At 39.3% G+C, this 17,868-nt stretch overlaps 1 protein-coding gene across 1 annotated transcript; it reads right to left on the bottom strand.

Annotated features, from left to right (window-relative positions):
- Positions 1-5,727: 5,727 nt before the first annotated feature.
- On the bottom strand, positions 5,728-17,393 carry LOC134539619 (zinc finger protein 865-like). The gene is made up of 6 exons (XM_063381795.1): positions 17,339-17,393; positions 12,865-13,087; positions 11,479-11,743; positions 10,067-10,286; positions 8,308-8,458; positions 5,728-5,977 (listed from the first exon to the last, which is right to left on the bottom strand). Exons 1-6 carry the CDS (start codon positions 17,391-17,393, stop codon positions 5,728-5,730), a joined length of 1,164 nt encoding a protein of 387 aa, XP_063237865.1.
- Between the last annotated feature and the right edge of the window lie 475 nt (positions 17,394-17,868).

Genomic DNA, 17,868 nt, shown 5'->3' with positions numbered 1-17,868 from the left:
TGACACTTCAAAATAATGAATTTTTTTTTTGTAGTCAAAGTGCTTGACACTATTGCATATAATCTCATGCAACAATGAATATAAGGTTAAAATAAATTGTTGTACAATATAAATGTGTACATATAATGGGCTCAATATACATAGTTACCTAGAGTTAATTTTAACATTGCAAGTAAACAGCAGAGATCTTAGGTTCAGACTGGGACACTCTGTACTCCAGAAATTTTTGATAAATTCAAAATGTGGAAAGCAAACAATTGGATGTTTGCAACCACTTCAAAAAAAAATCCCTAAGGATTTTAAAGCATACTACTTTTATAGTTGTGTTAAAGACTTTAAGTATGTATACCCAGTAATGTAAAATTTCATTTATAAGTATCAGTTAAATATGACTTTAAACTTGTTATAAGATACGTTGAAAGAAATATTTTCCCATTCTTATTATTAAAATTTAATATTTATACCATAGAATACTTAATATTTGTATTTGAATTCCAATGTAACTAATAGAAAAAACCTGATTTTTGCACAGGCTTAATTCTAACCAATTACAAAAAAACTTTGACACCAAACAAAAAAAATTTATGGTGCATTTTTTCGAATTTTATTACCAACAGGCAGACTGTCAGCTTTCCCTCTTGGAATTTATGTTCTTTCACTGTGTAGGCATGTGTACAGCTCAGACCATATGATAGTATGTCAAGTGTACGTAAGTACAGTACGTACCTGATTGATATAGTTTCGGTACTTGTAATTTATGGACAGAAACATGGAAGTAAATCATGGATTAGCTTTAATTTTTGGGAACAAGTTCTTAATCCTTGTAAAAGATTATTTAATTTTAATTGTATGTAAGATTTAATTGATTTATAAACATCATTGCTATCTCCTTTATCTCATATTCCTGTTCGTAGCATCCTGAAAGTGTGACAAGGAGTTTTTTTGTAATGATTGTGAAAGTCACTTCAGTTCACGTGAAGGCTCTGCTCTACTCCAATGTTTGGTTCATCCGCCCCTCGAAGTACGCGGATCAATTTGTGCAGTTTCGAAGTAACGACACCAATAAATTACGCTATGATTTGAAGTAGCGCAGTCACAATTTCGAAATGAATGCTGTTTTTTTTTTACGTGAATTTTTATTTCCTTGCGTGGACAATGACAGTGGCACTTGTGTAGCATAAATACAATGCAACAAAATTAATAATTTGACGAACCGACAAAATATGTTTTGCTTTTTCCTTAATAGCTACTTGCTTCCTTCATTGTGTATTTATCTTCTAGGACGCCCGAGTGTTTGGCCAATGCTTATATTCTGCCGTCCCGCATGTCTGCAGCAGCTCTGGAGAGAAAAGCCAAAAGCTTTCAGGGCTAGATTATCTCGCCCCGAGTAGGATGCGTTTGTGGCGAAACATGGCACACACACATTTAGTAAACAACAGAATTATGTTAACAGGTTAAATAATCTTTCTAGTACTAGAAAACATTAGGTTTTTTGCTTTTTTTAATTCTTCAGAACTGAATTATAAAACTTATATCCAAAAAAATTTATGATGGCTATAGAAAGTCGATCTAATAATGGTAAGAGACTTTGGTGACAGTTTTTGTTACCGTAAATTGTTGCTGTGAAATAAAAGGGATATGCAATGTTTTGATGCATAAGCTATAGGCTATAGGATACAAATTTCAAGGAATAAAGGCAAAAATTAACATTTGGCACCAACTTTCAGAAGTTACAATTTTTTATGCACTGATTTTTTGCATTGCTTTTAGTTTTTAACACAAGATTTTTTGCACTGCTTTTGTGTTTTTACACAGAATTTTTTCCACCACTTTTTCCCTATAACAGTTTTTTAACAGTTTTTGGAGTGTCTGGGTATTTATATTAAGTCAGGAAAATATTCATAGTTAAAATTATTGCTTCCCCAGAAGTTCATTTGAATGTTTCCTCACTGGAAAATGCATACAAATATTCTATGGTAGTCCTGTTTTCTAAATATTTCTTCAGAAATATCTGAAATGAGCAAGAAACTAAAAACTCAAAATGGTTGGCTAAGCCGAGCCTAAACTCAGTCCAGAACAATGTTTCAGTGTTGCTTGGACATGCATTCGGTGCAGATACATGTGGCTTGAAAAATGTCCAGATTAGGTGAGTGCTATGATGAGACATGCTCTTTCAAGGTTGATAAACCTGGCAGTAAATGAAATATTTTTAAAACCATCCATATGAGAGGGTTTCAGGACAGCATTTTACAGTATGATTGATTTTTTTTAAAAGTAACAAGTTTTCCTTATGAAAAAAAGTGACTCCTGACAACTACAACTTGTATTCCAATATGTGTATTTTTTTTTACTTGTCGGATAGGTCACAGCAAAGGAGAATTTCTTTCTGTGTGTGACATATCCCATTTCAAATGTGAATTTAAGTGCCTATGTATAAACATGAAAAAATTTTTAAACTATCTGTTCCACGACTAAACTGCTAAAAATATGTTGTAGTTATGACAGCTTTAAGATGAATTATGATAAATCTAAAAAAAATTCTCTAAACCATGTAAGTTCCGTAAGTTTAGTGTTCAAGCTAGTAGGTTGATTGTTCAGGAAGTAGATTATTAAAATTTTTAGATTCAGAAGATGATGGTGATTCAAGTTCGAACGAGTTGATAATTGGGTTTAAGTTTGGCACAAAGTCTTCCAAAAACTAAATAAAGAAGGATCCTGTGCTGCCCCAAATAGAAACTACTGTAGAGTATGACATATTTGACACAGGAAGTTGCTAGAACAGTTAATATTCTAGTGCCAGCCTTAAACATTCAACATACTTGTTTTATGCACTTTGCAAACCAACCAGTTATATGCCATTTTCATTCATTTTAAGTCCTTTGGTCGCAAGCATTGCTTTGGCATTGGCCATCTGTTTGACCGAACTGTCCTTCAGTCTCGCAGTGACTTTAATGAACGTGTGTGACAGCAAACATTAACGAACATTAGACAAGCAGGACTCAAGTGCGTCCATAAATGTCAGTAATGTGGCTGGTGCCACAAACCTCTAAAAAGCTCTTTCAAATTCTTTAAATGCTCTGGTTGGAACCTTACATGTGTTTTTATGTAGTCTATTAGTTTTAATAATGAGATGTATGATTCCAGGTTTCAGATTTTTTAATGCAGTTGACAGATTTAAGTGTACTTGTCTGAGCTTATGTTCTTATGGATAACAAAACTTGGAGAAATACAGATATGTATTTGATGTTGATTGTTTTGTACTCATTTATTGTTTTTTTCCCCAAAAAATAATATTTTGCAAGATCTATCACTTGTGAATGGCGGATAAAGATTTTTTTTTGGGGAGGGGGATGGGGTTGAAAAGAAAATAAGAAAAAATTTAAAATTTGAACTGTGTATTCTAAGAACCTTTAATTACTTTTGACACTATCACACCTACAGTAGAAGCCATAGTCAGTGCGTCTTCTCACAGTAAATATTGGTATTTTTACTCATTTGTAATCATACATTATATATATATATATATATATAAAATGTATTTACTATGTTGCAGAAAGCAAATCCAAATTTGTTGATAAACATTATTGGCTTCATTCATGTTACACTCTTCTAATTTAAATTATTAGTGAATGAATCACCCTTTCTGTAGCTATTGGTAATGAATAATGAAAAGAAAAAAAAATGATTTGATTTGAAATTAATTGAATATTCAATAGTCAAAATATTCACGAATATCAAATATTTTTGACTCTTTGAACACCGCTAGATCTTACTAATACTTAGGGTTCGATGGTATTTGAGAATTTGATAAGCCCATCCCAATTGTTTCATTTTCTTGTTATTGCTATTATTCAAGAACACTTCCTATAAAATATAACAGTAGCTTTCTTTACATTTATGTTTTGTAGCAAATTTCATTTGCTGATGAGAGGTATCATCTAATTGGTAGGGACAAGATTTTATGGTTTTATTTTTAGGCCTATTTCGTGTTTAAATCCTGAGATTTTGGTGTTAATGTTTTTATTTTTATACATTGTTTTTATTCATAAAAATAATGCATTATTCAACAAATATGAAACTAAAATGTTTCTTAATATTTATTACACCAAAATAGTCTCATTTTTACTGGCACAAGATGCACTTATACAATAAAATCATTAGTAATAAGTATGTAAAAAACAGAACTGCACAGAAAAAAAAAATATATATAGGCAAATTTTTGTGTGTTTAAAAATTTGCCAACATTATTAATGTAAAAAGTGTTATTACTGTAATAAAAGACGCAAGGTCAAATGTAATATTAATTTTTTTTACTATCCGTTAAGTTAATACATTTTGATACAAAATGCTAAATAAAGGACACTTAAGCAAAATAAATTATTTTCAAAGATTTTACCTTGGTAAAAGTTAAAATTTTTGTAATTTAAGATAAGTTTTGTCTAATTGCTAATTGATTTCATGTTTTCAGTTAGATACATGTCAGTGCTAAATGGTGTATTTAACTTGCATTTCAGTGTTGCATGTTATATTGACGTGATTTGCAGTACTATTTTGGTTTTATCGTAATTCACCATATAATCTTGTGCCTACTAATTGGTAAACACAGCAAAAATTCCCGTGAGTGTTTGTATTGTAGTTATTATAACTTTGTAGAATACAAAAATTTTTATTATTGTTTATGTTATAAATGGCATTGAGTAATATCCCCCCCCCCCCCCCCCCCCCCAAAAAAAAAATAGTCTCTAAGGACATTAGTACCGATGAAACATTAGTCCTAATTCATTCATTTATTTTCATTTTAATAATTATTATCAAACAAAATTCTGAGAAGTGGACTTTCTAAGAGATGATTTGAATGTGTCAACCTATTATAAATACGTAACTGTACGTTTGAGTTTTTGTTTGAAGCCGGTATTTTGTGTTTCTGTACCTCAAGAGGCATAAGACACTATGTCTACTTTTGGGCAAGATGCACACTAACCATATATAATTTACCACAGTTTGAGTTTATTCTAGTGGTGTACAACAATGAGACTATAATGTGTAGAAAATTCACATATTTATAAGTGAAGCGCTTTTTAGAATTTTTTTAAACAGATTTCATGAAGAATTATGGATATTGCGGCATACTGTCTCATTGCCTCTTGAGGCACAGATTCATGAAGATGTTGCAAGGTTTTCGACGGCAAACAGGGAATGTTTACTGCGAAGAGCAGAGACAGTGTTACAAGGCAGGTACGCCCTCACAACAATTCTAAATCTAAATTGATTCTTAATATTTATTCCACCCAAAATAGTCTAATTTTTTACTGACACAAGATGTACTTATACAGTAAAATCATTAGTAACAAGTATGCAAAAAACAGAACTATATAGAATATATACACACACACACACACACACACACACATTGGCAAATTTTTGTGTGTTTAAAAATTTGCCAACATTATTAATGTAAAAAGTGTTATTAATAAGAGATGCAAGGTCAAACGTAATATTAATTTTTGTGGCATAGTGTCTTTATTGCCCCTGAGGTGCAGATTCATGAAGATTTTGCAAGGTCTCGACGGCAAACGGGAGTATGTTTATTGCGAAGGACACAGTGCTACAAGGCTACGGCGCTGGATATTGTGGCATACCTACTGTCTTATTGCCTCTGAGGCACAGAGGCGCAGATTCATGAAGATGTTGCAAGGGTAATGTTTATTGCGAAGAGCAGAGACAGTGTTACAAGGCTGCGCGTGGGGCAGGAGCGAGCGGCGCGGGGGGCGGGGAGCGTGCGCCGTAGCGACGCAGCGCGGCCTCGAGCACGCCCAGGGGCGGGGGGCGGGCACGCGTCTGCTGGCAGTACTTCTGGCACGCCTCGAGGCAGTGGCGCTCCATGTAGCGGCGCTGCGAGAAGGGCTTGTGGCACACGGGGCAGCGCCACTCCCACTGGTGGTGCGCGCGGGTGCGCTGGTGCGCGCGCAGGTTCGACCTGGGACACACACCGCGTTCCCTTTTACCACGTCACAGCACGCATGCTCTTGGAACACAGCTTCTAATAAAAACATTTTTTTCCCTTTTGACAGACATTTATGATATTCAGGGGCGCAACAACAGAGGGGGGGGGGGGCAAGGGTATTTTGCCCCCCCCCCCCCTCCTTTCTGAAACCTTGAAGTGGGGGTAAACGGGGGGCAAAGAAAGTGCAGTGTAATCAATTTTTAGATAATAAAACTGCTTAAATAGCACCATTTTCCACCTTGAAATACAAATTTTCCCGAGGTAGGACCCCCGGACTCCCCCCCCCCCCCCCCGCTTCAATTAGGGGGGGGATTAATGATTCTTTATAAAAATGTATATTGCCCCCCCCCCCCCCCCCTGGAAATTTAGTTGTTGCGCCTGTGATGAGATTATAGTATGTATGCTCTTAGAAAAATACAAAGAACAAAGCTTCTAATAAAAAAATTTTTTTCCCTTTTGACCGACATTTATGAGATTATAGTATGTATACTCTTAGAACAATACAAAGAACAAAGCTTCTAATAAAAAAAAAATTCCCTTTTGACAGACATTTATGAGATTATAGTACGTATGCTCTTTGAAAAATACAAAGAACAAAGCTTCTAATAAAAAAAATTTTTCCCCTTTTGACCGACATTTATGAGATTATAGTATGAATGCTCTTATAAAAATACAAAGAACAAAGCTTTAAATAAAAAGTATTTTTTTCTCACTGATTTCCTAAACACAGTTCACAAGAATGTTGATTATCACTACTTACACCCAAGGTATTCATTAAATTAAAATAGGTAGCATGAAAGTTACACATTACTAGAGCTTCAAAAAAGTATAAAATGCCGTGAACACACTTATATTATAAAAAAAAAAAATTGGAAAGGGAAATGTAGTAATTTTTCACAGTATGTTATAAAAATACTGCATACTTGCACAGCCACTAGTTTTGATAACTGATGGGGAAAAAAAAAATAGTAATGTGTAGAAAAACCTAACAGGAATGAAGAGAGTGTTAGGAAAACCTTTACCACGATAGTCATGAATGGATAAACATGACATGGTTATTGGAGCAGGGCTGTCGAGGGAAGGGGCAGAGGGGGCACAATCCCCGGGGCCCGGTAGGGTTTTTTTGGATTTTGTTAATGCGTTAGTTTGCCCTGAGAATAGGATGAAATTACAACTCCGTTGCTGATATAATTCATTGAAAACCCCCAAGTTACGCAATACGCTCAGGTCACATTTACATTTATGACCACTGTAATGTGTACAGTCTTTAAGATTTTTTTTTGACGTGATGTCTTATAAATCGATGAACGCCGGCTGCACGCACGAAAAAGCATGACTCATTGTCACGTTCCGCCTGAGCCGAGCGTGCAAGAACCGGCCAACCACCATGCGAGAAAATCTTCTGTAATATCAAACAGGTTAAGGCGGGCTTTTTAAAAGCAGCAATTTAAAAAATTTGATATGACGTTATCACTAGAGACCAGAAAAATTTACGGGTTCATTTCATGTTATGCTAAAATTCAAATAATTATAATTATAGCTTCTGTCATTGGTTCAGTGTTAATCTGGAGGACTGAGGGCCAATTAGAGACCCTCACTCATAGAAGTGTCGAATCACAGGTTACCCAGTCGAGACGACTCACAAGTCAGCAGCCAATGAACTGTTGGCATTTGCCCGAGTGTGTAGAGGATGTTGGAGTCTATCCTGAAGTTAATTGAACCCGCGAATTTTTGCAGTCTCTAGTTGTCACGCAAAATTATCGTCCGTAAACCTACTTTACAGACAACTCCCGTTTTTAACTGTAGGGGTTTGAAAAAATGAACACAAAGCAATGGGAAAGGGGTGTTGTATAATTATTTACCCCCCGGGGGCACACTGGTTTCTCTCGACGACAAGTGGAACGACGGCTCTGCGAGGGTTGTGCAGGGCAGTGGCGTAACCAGGATTTGTGTGTGGGGTGTGTTAAGAAGCATATGCCCCTCCCCCCCCCCCCCCGTATTAAAGCGAGGGGTCCGGGGGTCCCTCCCCCGGGAAAATTTGGATTTTTAAGGTGTAAAATAGTGCTATTTTGGCAGTTTTCGGTACTTAAATTAAAATATTGTAATGGTAAAAATTTTTGTTAATTTTAATATGAAATTTGTTTGTGTGATGAATAAGGAATTAATTAAGGATTCGGTGCTAAAGGGGAGGGGGTGGTGTTTGAACCCCTAAACCCCCCCCCCCCCCTCTCCCCTTGTTGTCGCGCCCCTGGTGCAGGGTGGAGGGGGGAGTGGAGTGGGGACGCGCGCACGCACGCACGCACCGGTCGGCGAAGGTCTTGCCGCACACGGGGCACTGGAAGGGCCGCTCTCCCGTGTGCAGGCGCAGGTGCCCCTTCAGCACCCACGGCCGGTCGAACTTCTTCTCGCAGAAGGGGCAGCCGTGCGTGGGCAGCCGCTTGGCGGGCTCCAGTCCTGCGGGCAACACGGGTCAGCGGCAGGGACGTCGGAACCTTTCCACGAGTGGGGAGGGGGCGACACTTACCTCAGTCCTAGAGCGGGGGTTCCGGACCCCGGAAAATTTTTTGGGACTTTCAGATGCAAAATTGTGCTATTTAATGAGTTTCCGAACCAAAATATTAAATATACCATTTTCAAGAATTTGATGACGTAATATAAAGATATTAAATTCTACTCTGACAGTAGATGTAGTACAATTTAAATAAAATACCATGTAGGAATTTGCAATCATTTAACAGTCTATATTGACAATCATAAATTTCATTTTCTATAATCAATGTGATCACCAATGCAACGTTTGTAAATACTGGTTGAGAAAAATACTGCCAGGACCAAACATTTATTCTGGGAAAAGGAGGGGGGAGAAATGCTACTCTCGCCCCCCCCCCCCCCCATGCATAACAGCACGGGGGCGACTCGCCCCTGCTGCCCCCCCTGTTCCGACGTCCCTGCACGAAATGCTGGTTTAAAAACCTTTCAGTGCACTAGGTGGTGACTGTGATCAGTGGCGTAGCAAGCGGGTGGCAGGGAGGCGCCCGGGTAGGGGGGGGGGGAGTGTGCTGTTACCACGACGGTTTCGCGTTACTGAAACCTCCCCCCACTATCTTTTAATCCAAGAGGGGGCACCATTTTCAATTTTCGCCAGACACTGAAATGCATATTTTGGTTTGTGTTTTTGCTTTAGCCTTACTTACAGGGCAACAGGTTCGAGTACCTACCTTAGAGTAAGAATTGGTATTACAGTTGTTTAACATTTTATATTTGTAGTAATTTCTTACTTTGAAATTATTCAATTTATGAGAGAAAGCCATAAATACATTAGATTAGTTAAAAAAAACTTTAACTGTGATTATCACTTCTACACTTAATTTTTATCATTCAACATAATCCCCAACAAATATTAATGTACTCAGCCCATAGTTTTATCAGTGACTCAATACCATCTACATAAAATGATTTGAGTTGCTGTCTCGGCCACATAACACGATGCTATTCTAATCACACAATCTTGGAGTAAGATCGCCATTTTTTTTAAATTCAAATGACGCGCGCTGCCTCATCAGTTTTAAAAGATCAACATAAAGCTGGATGATGCTGCCATTGTACAACTTGAAGATGGACTTTGATGTTGTTTGTGGCTTGCTTGCTGACGGGTCGTTACCACAACGCCGAACGTACAATAACGCCGAATGCCAAATTGGCCGCAACGCCGACAGCTAGAAAACTGCTGTGTACCACAACGCCGAAATACAGTAACGCCGAAAAATATTGCTGCGGGGAGGGGGGGGGGCCACAGGAGCAAAATGAAAAACAACTGAATTAATTTGTGTGTGTTTCTTAAATGTATCTTAACGCCGCAATACCACAACCTAACCTAACCTAACCTTCGTGGCAGTCCTGCAACGACATTTTTCGGCGTTGTGGTACACAGCAGCTTTCTATCTGTCGGCGTTGTGGTCAATTTGACATTCGGCGTTATTGTACGTTCGGCGTTGATGGTGCGTCCCCCTCACAGACGTGCCGCGCTAGTTGCGACTGGGACACGCCACACGCCGGGCTCACCTCGCGGCTGCATCGGGCCGGGGGCGGGGGCGGGGGCGGGCGCGTGGTCCGCGCCGCTGGGGCGGAGCACCAGGAAGGGGCCGGGGCCGGCGGAGGGCAGCGCGAGGGGCGGCGCCGCTGGGGCAGGGCGCGGGGCGATGGGCACCGGCTCCTTGTTGGGGCGCCACCCCCTGCCCGCGACTCCGCCGCCCCTGCCGCTCCCGGCGGCCTGCGCCTTCAGCTGCAACCGGTTATAACTAGAGACCAGATAAACTCGCGGGTTCAACGACCTCCAGGATAGACTCCAATATCCTCTACACACTCGGGCAAATGCCAACTATACATTGGCTGCTTGACTTGTGAGTCGTCTCGACTGGGTAACCTGTGATTCGACACTTCTATGAGTGAGGGCCTCTAATTGGCCCTCAGTCCTCCAGATTAACAGTGAACCAATGGCAGAAGCCGCACTGAGGTATAAATTATTTGAATTTTTAGCATAACGCGAAATGAACCCGCGAATTTTTCAGGTCTCTAGCCATGAGAGGGTCTGACCATCTCGTGTTACAAGTGACAACAAGAATAACTAAGAGAACAGTTATTTCATTTTAGACAAGAACACAAATGAAATTTTGATGACCTTTACAATTGACCCAGAACTGCATATGGAACAATTTTAATCCAGAATGCAATTTTTAATATTAAACACACATATATTACAAAATAAAACTAAACCAGATTAAAATAAAATCATAATACTTTTGCATCCGTGAACATTATATATTATGTGTAACTTAAAGTTTTATCGAATCACGTGAACTTACCAGTGTTTTTTAAGTGATTGTTTTATTTCACGCTCAGTATTTACAGCAATAACAGTGTTCAAGGGTGAATGGAAATACAAAAGATTTAATAACAAAATTAAAACATGGTTTTAATAATCTTGCATTCAATTATTGGACAAAGTACTTTGTGAAAACTCACTAGAAGAGAATAAATGAAGATTGCCATTGAAAACGTGATCATTGATAATGAGTAGAGACCTGCCAAATTCGCGGATTCATTCGGTGATAGGCTAGAATTCAAACACATATAACTCTTAGATAATGTTTCTATTGGCTTACGCAAAATTCGCGGATTCATTCGGTGATAGGCTAGGTTTCAAACACATATAACTCTTAGATAATTTTTCTATTGGCTTACGGTTTTTCCGGATGAATCTCAACCAGTTATAAACCCTCAACCGAAGAAGGATCGAATCACAGACAAACCAGCTGAGACGACTCACAAGTCGGCAGCCAATGAACTTGCGTTATTTTCCCAGTGTACATGGGGTATGTGCAGTCTATCCTGAAGGCCATCGAAACCCGCGAATTTTGCAGGTCTCTAACAATGAGTAAAATCCAAATATATATTTTATATTTAGCTGTACAGACCTGCGGGAAGCTGGTCCTGGTCAGCAGGTTCTTGAGGATGTCCCTGCTGGAGCGCAGCGAGCCGGGGGCGGCAGCTGGGGGCGAGGCCCCCGCGCGCCGCAGCCGCCGCCGCTTCCTCCGCAGGTTGTACTTGGAGCAGGCGGTCACCGCCGGGGCCGTGGCGGGGGCGGCGGGGGCGGCGGGGGCGGGCGCCCGCCTCCGGCGGCGGCGGAAGGCGGCGGTGGCGCTGCGACAGCCCGCCGCCACGGGCGCCAGCCGCAGCGACCTTCAAGCGCAGTGCCAGGTCTTCGATACAGTCCTGCAGTCCTGGTGCACGGGAAGCCTTCTGTTCACAGACGAGAGAGCCACACCCGAAGTTCTCCGAAGTTCATGCTCGCTTTTTTTTTTTTTCGTTCTATCTCATTGTATAAACCGGCGTGGCATTAAATTTTGCGGTCGATTATGATAGGTTAGCTACATTATAAATACTTTAGAACATTGTGGATGGTTGGTTATATTAGGTAAGTATAGCTACCTTTAAAATACTGTAAAATCATTTTATGGTTGCTTAGCAAATAACTTTTTTAATGTGTAGCTATCCAGGGGCTGGGAAACAGTTTACATGATTTCACAGTATCTTTAATGTAGCTATCCGAACCAAATCAACCGTCCACAATGTTTTAAAGTACCTATTTATAATGTAGCTAACCTAAACCTAATTTACCATTAGTATCCTTTTATCAACACCGCCATATTTATTTACAATGAACAAAAAAAAAACCTCGAAGATGCACGATCGGGAGTTTGGCTCTCTCGTCTGTGAAAAGAAGGCTTCCCACATCCAGTGGCGTAGCGGGTGGCACGGATGGCCGGTGAAGAGGGGGAGGGGTTGCCGCCTCCACTACGGTTTTTACGTTACTGAACCCTCCCCCCCCCCAATCACTCTTTTAATCATAAGAGGGGGTCGCCATTTTCAATTCTGGCCAGGGGCGCCAGTCACCTTAGCTGCAGGGTGTCCACAGTTAGTACTTTCCTGCTAGATCTAGTACTTTTATAAGTTTTTTTTTATAGTACATTTACGCTCAGATCTAGTACTTTTTTTTGTTTAATACAATACAACTCCAATATGTTTTATTATTAAGCGTAATTATTTTTAAAAACTATATGTGTGTGTGTGGTGTGATATTTAAGTTCGAGCATTGCAATGTCACAATAACTTCCTAAATTGTTAAAAAAAACTATAATAAATTATAATTTAGTACTTTTTTTTTTTTCAAATCTAGTACTTTTTTCTCGCCTAAGTTGGTACGAAATATTATTTTTTTTCCCCTTGCGGACACCCTGCTCGGCCACGCCGCTGGGTAGGGGTAGGGTGCGTCGCGCACGGCCGTGTGATTGCAGACGCACCTGAGCACGTCGGGCAGCTCGGCGTCGGAGTCGCTGTCCAGGCTGAGCGGCGGCGAGTAGTCGTCGCCGCCGCCCCCGCCCGCCGCCCCCGCAGCGGCCGCCGCCCCCGGCAGCAGCCCCAGGCGGTAGCGCGTGACCAGGCTGAGGCCGTGCTGGCGGGGTCTCCTGCGCCTGCGCGCGGGCTGCAGCGCGCACGCCTCGTCGCGGCTGGACTGCGAGCTGTCTGCGCCAACCGCCACTTGCTCACCTCGCCCCGTGACCCCCGTCTCTGTGTGTGCTCGCCGGGGTTATTTTCATTTATTATCTTTGAAAGATTTGTGCAATGGGAGTGCATGACTTGATGTAGGCTTTTGGACATACGTTGCTAAGCAATGGCGTATGTCCAAAAGCCTACATCAAGTCATATTTTCATTTAGTTTGGACTTATAAAATATAACCTGTATTTTCAGGTTAAAAAAAACATTCTAAAAATTGGTTGTCTGTAAAGTCGGTTTACGGACGATAGTTTAACGTGACGTCATAACAAAACATTGATGAAATGATTGCATACTTTATGAGTAAAATTGAATCATTTTTATTTTAATAATAAAAGAATAAATACTTGAAATTATACTAGTTATCAGATTTTTTAAAATGCAAGAGATAGATGCGGCGCAAGCGTACAATGAGCGTAACGGGACACAGCGTAACGGAACAATGTGCGTAACGGAACACTTTTTCGTGCGTGCAGCCGGCGTTCATAGATTTTTTTAGACGTCACGTCAATAATTTTATAAATAAAGCTTAGTTTGGACTTATAAAATATACCCTGTAGTTTCAGGTTAAACAACACTCTAAAAAGAGTGTAGGTAAGAAATAACCATGCAATTATAATGTAGCACGTGACCGTCTCCGATCCTGGGTCCAGGGCCCGGGAATCGAATGTGGACGCCATGGGCGTCACAACCGGGGGCACACGTCCCCCCCCCCCCCCCTCAATAATAAAATTCTTCAATTTCGTCCCCTCCAATCAGGGGCGCAACAACTAAATTTCCAAAAGAAGGTGGGGCAATATACATTATTATAAAGAATCTCATCGATCCCCCCTATTGAAGCAGGGGGTCGGAGGGGTCCTCCCCCGGGAAAATTTGTATTTCAAGGTGGAAAATGGTGCAATTTAAGCAGTTTTATTATCTAAAAATTGATTACACAGCACTTTCTTTGCCCCCGTTTGCCCCCACTTAAAGATTTAAGAAGGGGGGGGGGGGGGGGCAAAGTACATTTGCCCCCCCCCCCTGATGTTGCGCCCCTGCCTCCAATAAAATATTTAGTTTCGTAGTTTCGTAGTTTCTCCTTATGTTTAAATTAATGATTTTGTGTGGATATAGCACCAGCAGATATGTTAACTGTGTTTTTACAAATTTGTTCTCTGAAAATATTTCTTATAAAAAATAAATTATATAGTGTAACCAACTATAATTAGAATATTTAGGAAATAAAAATGCCTAAAAACCACCTTTTTGCACCTTCAAACCCCAAATTTTCCCGGGATATCCCCTCCCGAAAAGTCATCCTGAATTGACATTATTTTAGTTATTTAATTTCTTTTAACCTCTTTAATCGGCCATGAGCTCTTCGACGTTTTAAAGAATCGTTGAGACGGACGTTTTTGCTAAGCACGATTTTGATTGGCCGATCGCATCCAACTTCCAACTTATTTGAGAACCCGTCCTATATGCGAAATATTTAATGGAAACTCAAGTCATCCAATTTGTCAGACAAACATGGCTGTGCTAGTGACGTCGTTTCCAGGCTCATGATGTAGTCTATTAATAGACTTATACGACTCATGTCTAGCGTACTTCAATGAATTTGGAGCTGAAATACTTTAATAGAGAATAATAGAGAAAGTGTTTAAGAGGGACACTAGGACTCTGCATAAAGTTCTGCAACCGTTGCAAAAACTTGACTTTGTAAAAAATTATTTCTCTTCAATAATTATAGGGAAGGAGGAATGTATGAACTAACTTATTTTATGATAGCGACAAGTTTTGCAGCGGTTTCATTTTCAGTGACATGAAATGGTCCAGCGTCAACTTCAAAGACGTGTACCAGCCTTGGAAAGAACTTTAGAACATATAAGTGTTGATATTGTTTATTTTTAGAGACCTGAAAAATTCGCGGGTTCATTTTGTGTTATACTAAAATTCAAATAATTATACCTTAGTGCGGCTTCTGCCATTGGTTCACTGTTAATCTGGAGGACTGAGGGCCAATTAGAGACTCACTCATAGAAGTGTCGAATCACAGGTTACCCAGTCGGTTCGACTCACAAGTCAGCAGCCAATGTATAGTTGGCATTTACCCGAGTGTGTAGAGGATATTGGAGTCTATCCTGAAGTTCATTGAACCCGCGAATTTTTCCGGTCTCTACCTATGACTAGAGACCAGAAAAATTCACGGATTCATTTCGCGGTAGGCTAGACTCCAAACTCGTTCACCTTCATTCTGAGTCAGTGATTGGACCACATTTTACCTGAAGGACTCTGAGCCAGTGAAAAACCTTCAACAAAAGTATCAAATTACAAGCATCCCAGGTAACACGTGTCACGAGTCATTATCCAATGAGCAGGTGCAATTTGTCCTAGTACATAGAGGATCTTGGAGTCCATCCTAGAGGTAATTGAAATCGCGAATTTTTCCAGTCTCTACCTATGACTAGTGGCATGTATATTTCACGAAAATATTCCGAGACTAGCTGAAAGTAACCCTGTAGCATCGTCTGTGCTTATTGATTGGGTGAGTTTCTTTCAGGTACATATTGAATGTTACAAACACCAATCACAATAATTCAGAGTGGAAGCAAATATGTCCTTTATGGCTCGGTCAAACAAGGCAACGACTTCTCTCGCAGGCAGCTACCAATCACAAGAAAGAAACCGCTGGTGTAGGTATACCTTGTTTCAGTCCAGTAGGCGTTCAGATTTTTTCACGAAAAATGCCTGCCCCTAACTATGACTAAAGAATTTCTTTGTGAACAATGGTGACAGATTTTTTTCTCATGAGACAACACAGGCAGATTTTGTTTTGAAGTCACATGCGAAAGTGCTATATATAGCTGTCCATGTGTAAAGCACTCAACACTAAAATCTATTCCTGCAACATTGCATGTTTGACCCTGCGCTTTATTTATTGACATCAAAAAAAGACAGTTGTACTGGTAATGAAGTCGTTTAAATTGAAACCGTAGATCCGTTGGTATAATGGAGTCCGCGGAATCAAAATAATGGATCGCATATGCTGTGGTGTAAAGGTAAATTTTGATTTAAATTAAATTCCTAAAGTAACTAACCTATTTAATTGGATAAATATGTCAGTCGAAATAGCTTCGCAAATAAATAATTATTTTTTAACCAATTTTTTAATATAAAAATGGTCACTGTGAGTCATCCTTAAAACATCGACGTATGCAATCGTGGACTTTTCTATAGGCATTAGTTCTGTAGTACATTAATTTCACGTATAAATCATGTATAAGACTACGTAAGCCATGCAAACGCCCGAAAAGCGTCTTTTTACAACTTGATTACAAAACATCAAGATGGTTCTACTATCTTTAAATTAAATATGAATGTATTATACACATAAACAATTTGGAAGAAATTCTGTAAATGACGGCGAAAACCGCATGAAAATCCACTGTGTAGTTTGGAAGAAGTAACCGGACAAATAGTCGTAGATAGCGACTTTTTTTAATGCTATTTAAAGAAGCATAATTTTTAATAAAATTATTTTTAAATGTTTTATAATGTTTCGTTGAAGTCGAAGTAATTAGACGATGCCAGTCTCCAACACTACTTATTACCCAGAACTAGCCCGCAGTGAATCACGTGCCTTATTACTGCGTATCTCGCTCCGTCTCCAAGTATGGTGAATAACACGACAAATTAAACCTTTCTTACTACACGCAACATAATGCTGAAGGTAAACCGTATTTCAAAATAACTGCTGTAGACGCTTGTGAAATTATCAAAACCTTCTGCTGTATGAAACCACTACTCTGTCTGTGTAAATATTTTATAACGTCTAAGAATAGTTCATACAAAAAAACTAGGCCAACTGATTGTAATTTTCTGAAAGCATCAACAAATTCTTAATTCTGTTCTGTGAAGTAATATTTGGTGTGCAGTAGGTAACAATTGCGTGCCATATTTAGGCATGCATAACATATTTATATATTTTCGGTAAATAATTTAATACCAAAGTACACTTGGAGTTATTTTAAGCGTGGTTTTTATACATGCAAGAAAATATTACATGGTCAAAACATCCACGAAACTAATTTCTAGACGTAGTGCTTGGAGACAGTGTTTAACCATTTTCCAATACAACGTAATGGAATGAATGTTACTTCTGCGTGGTATCAAAATTAACAGTCTATCGTTTCATAGCAAAATTTTACTTCACTGCTGAAATACTGTGCCTTGTTACTTACCTGATTGTACTTCTACGTTTAATAAATCATCTTCCTTCATTAGCGTGCTAGACATTGCAGGTTTACAGGCCACTCTTTTTTAAAACTTGTGACTGAAGAATTAACAAATCAAGTAGTTACACCTTTCAACTCCAACGTAATCTACTTTACTGCTACGAAGTATTTTGTTTATACGCCATAGAGGAAATTATATCATCTGTTTCTGAGTGCATATTCTCAGAGGTATTATGAACTTTTAACGAAAATGTTGCTATCGTCACAAATAATTTAACTCTCGTGTTTGCGTTTTTTAATTGTTGTTTTTTTTAACGCCTGCGTTTCTTTTATCCAGGAGACTGTTAATGAGTAAGAGATCCCACCCAGCCAAGCTTGGATTTTTACCCAGAACCTCGTGGTTTTGACTACCGTAGTCACGAGCAGTGTTTTAAACAAAAGAAAACGTAGAATACGACTTGGTCCTTCTCGGTAGTAATTTTGTTACGGTAAGAGGTAGACAGATTATATTTCGGCAGGAATCCTTGCAAATATAT

Source organism: Bacillus rossius, chromosome 15 (genome assembly GCF_032445375.1).
Source record: "Bacillus rossius redtenbacheri isolate Brsri chromosome 15, Brsri_v3, whole genome shotgun sequence".
NCBI classification, from domain to species: Eukaryota; Metazoa; Arthropoda; class Insecta; order Phasmatodea; family Bacillidae; genus Bacillus; species Bacillus rossius.
The sequence above is the reverse complement of the archived record's forward strand: the minus strand, read 5'-3'. Positions and strand labels throughout refer to the sequence as shown.

Bases quoted from the DNA above. Each gene is read 5' to 3' on its own strand.
- LOC134539619 (XM_063381795.1), bottom strand. From the start codon at position 17,393: ATGTCTAGCACGCTAATGAAGGAAGATGATTTATTAAACGTAGAAGTA. The intron at 11,744-12,864 runs GTGCGTCTGCAA...CTGCGCTTGAAG, and splicing joins GAGCTGCCCGACGTGCTCAG to GTCGCTGCGGCTGGCGCCCG. The intron at 10,287-11,478 runs GTCTGTACAGCT...AACCGGTTGCAG, and splicing joins CCAGGACCAGCTTCCCGCAG to CTGAAGGCGCAGGCCGCCGG.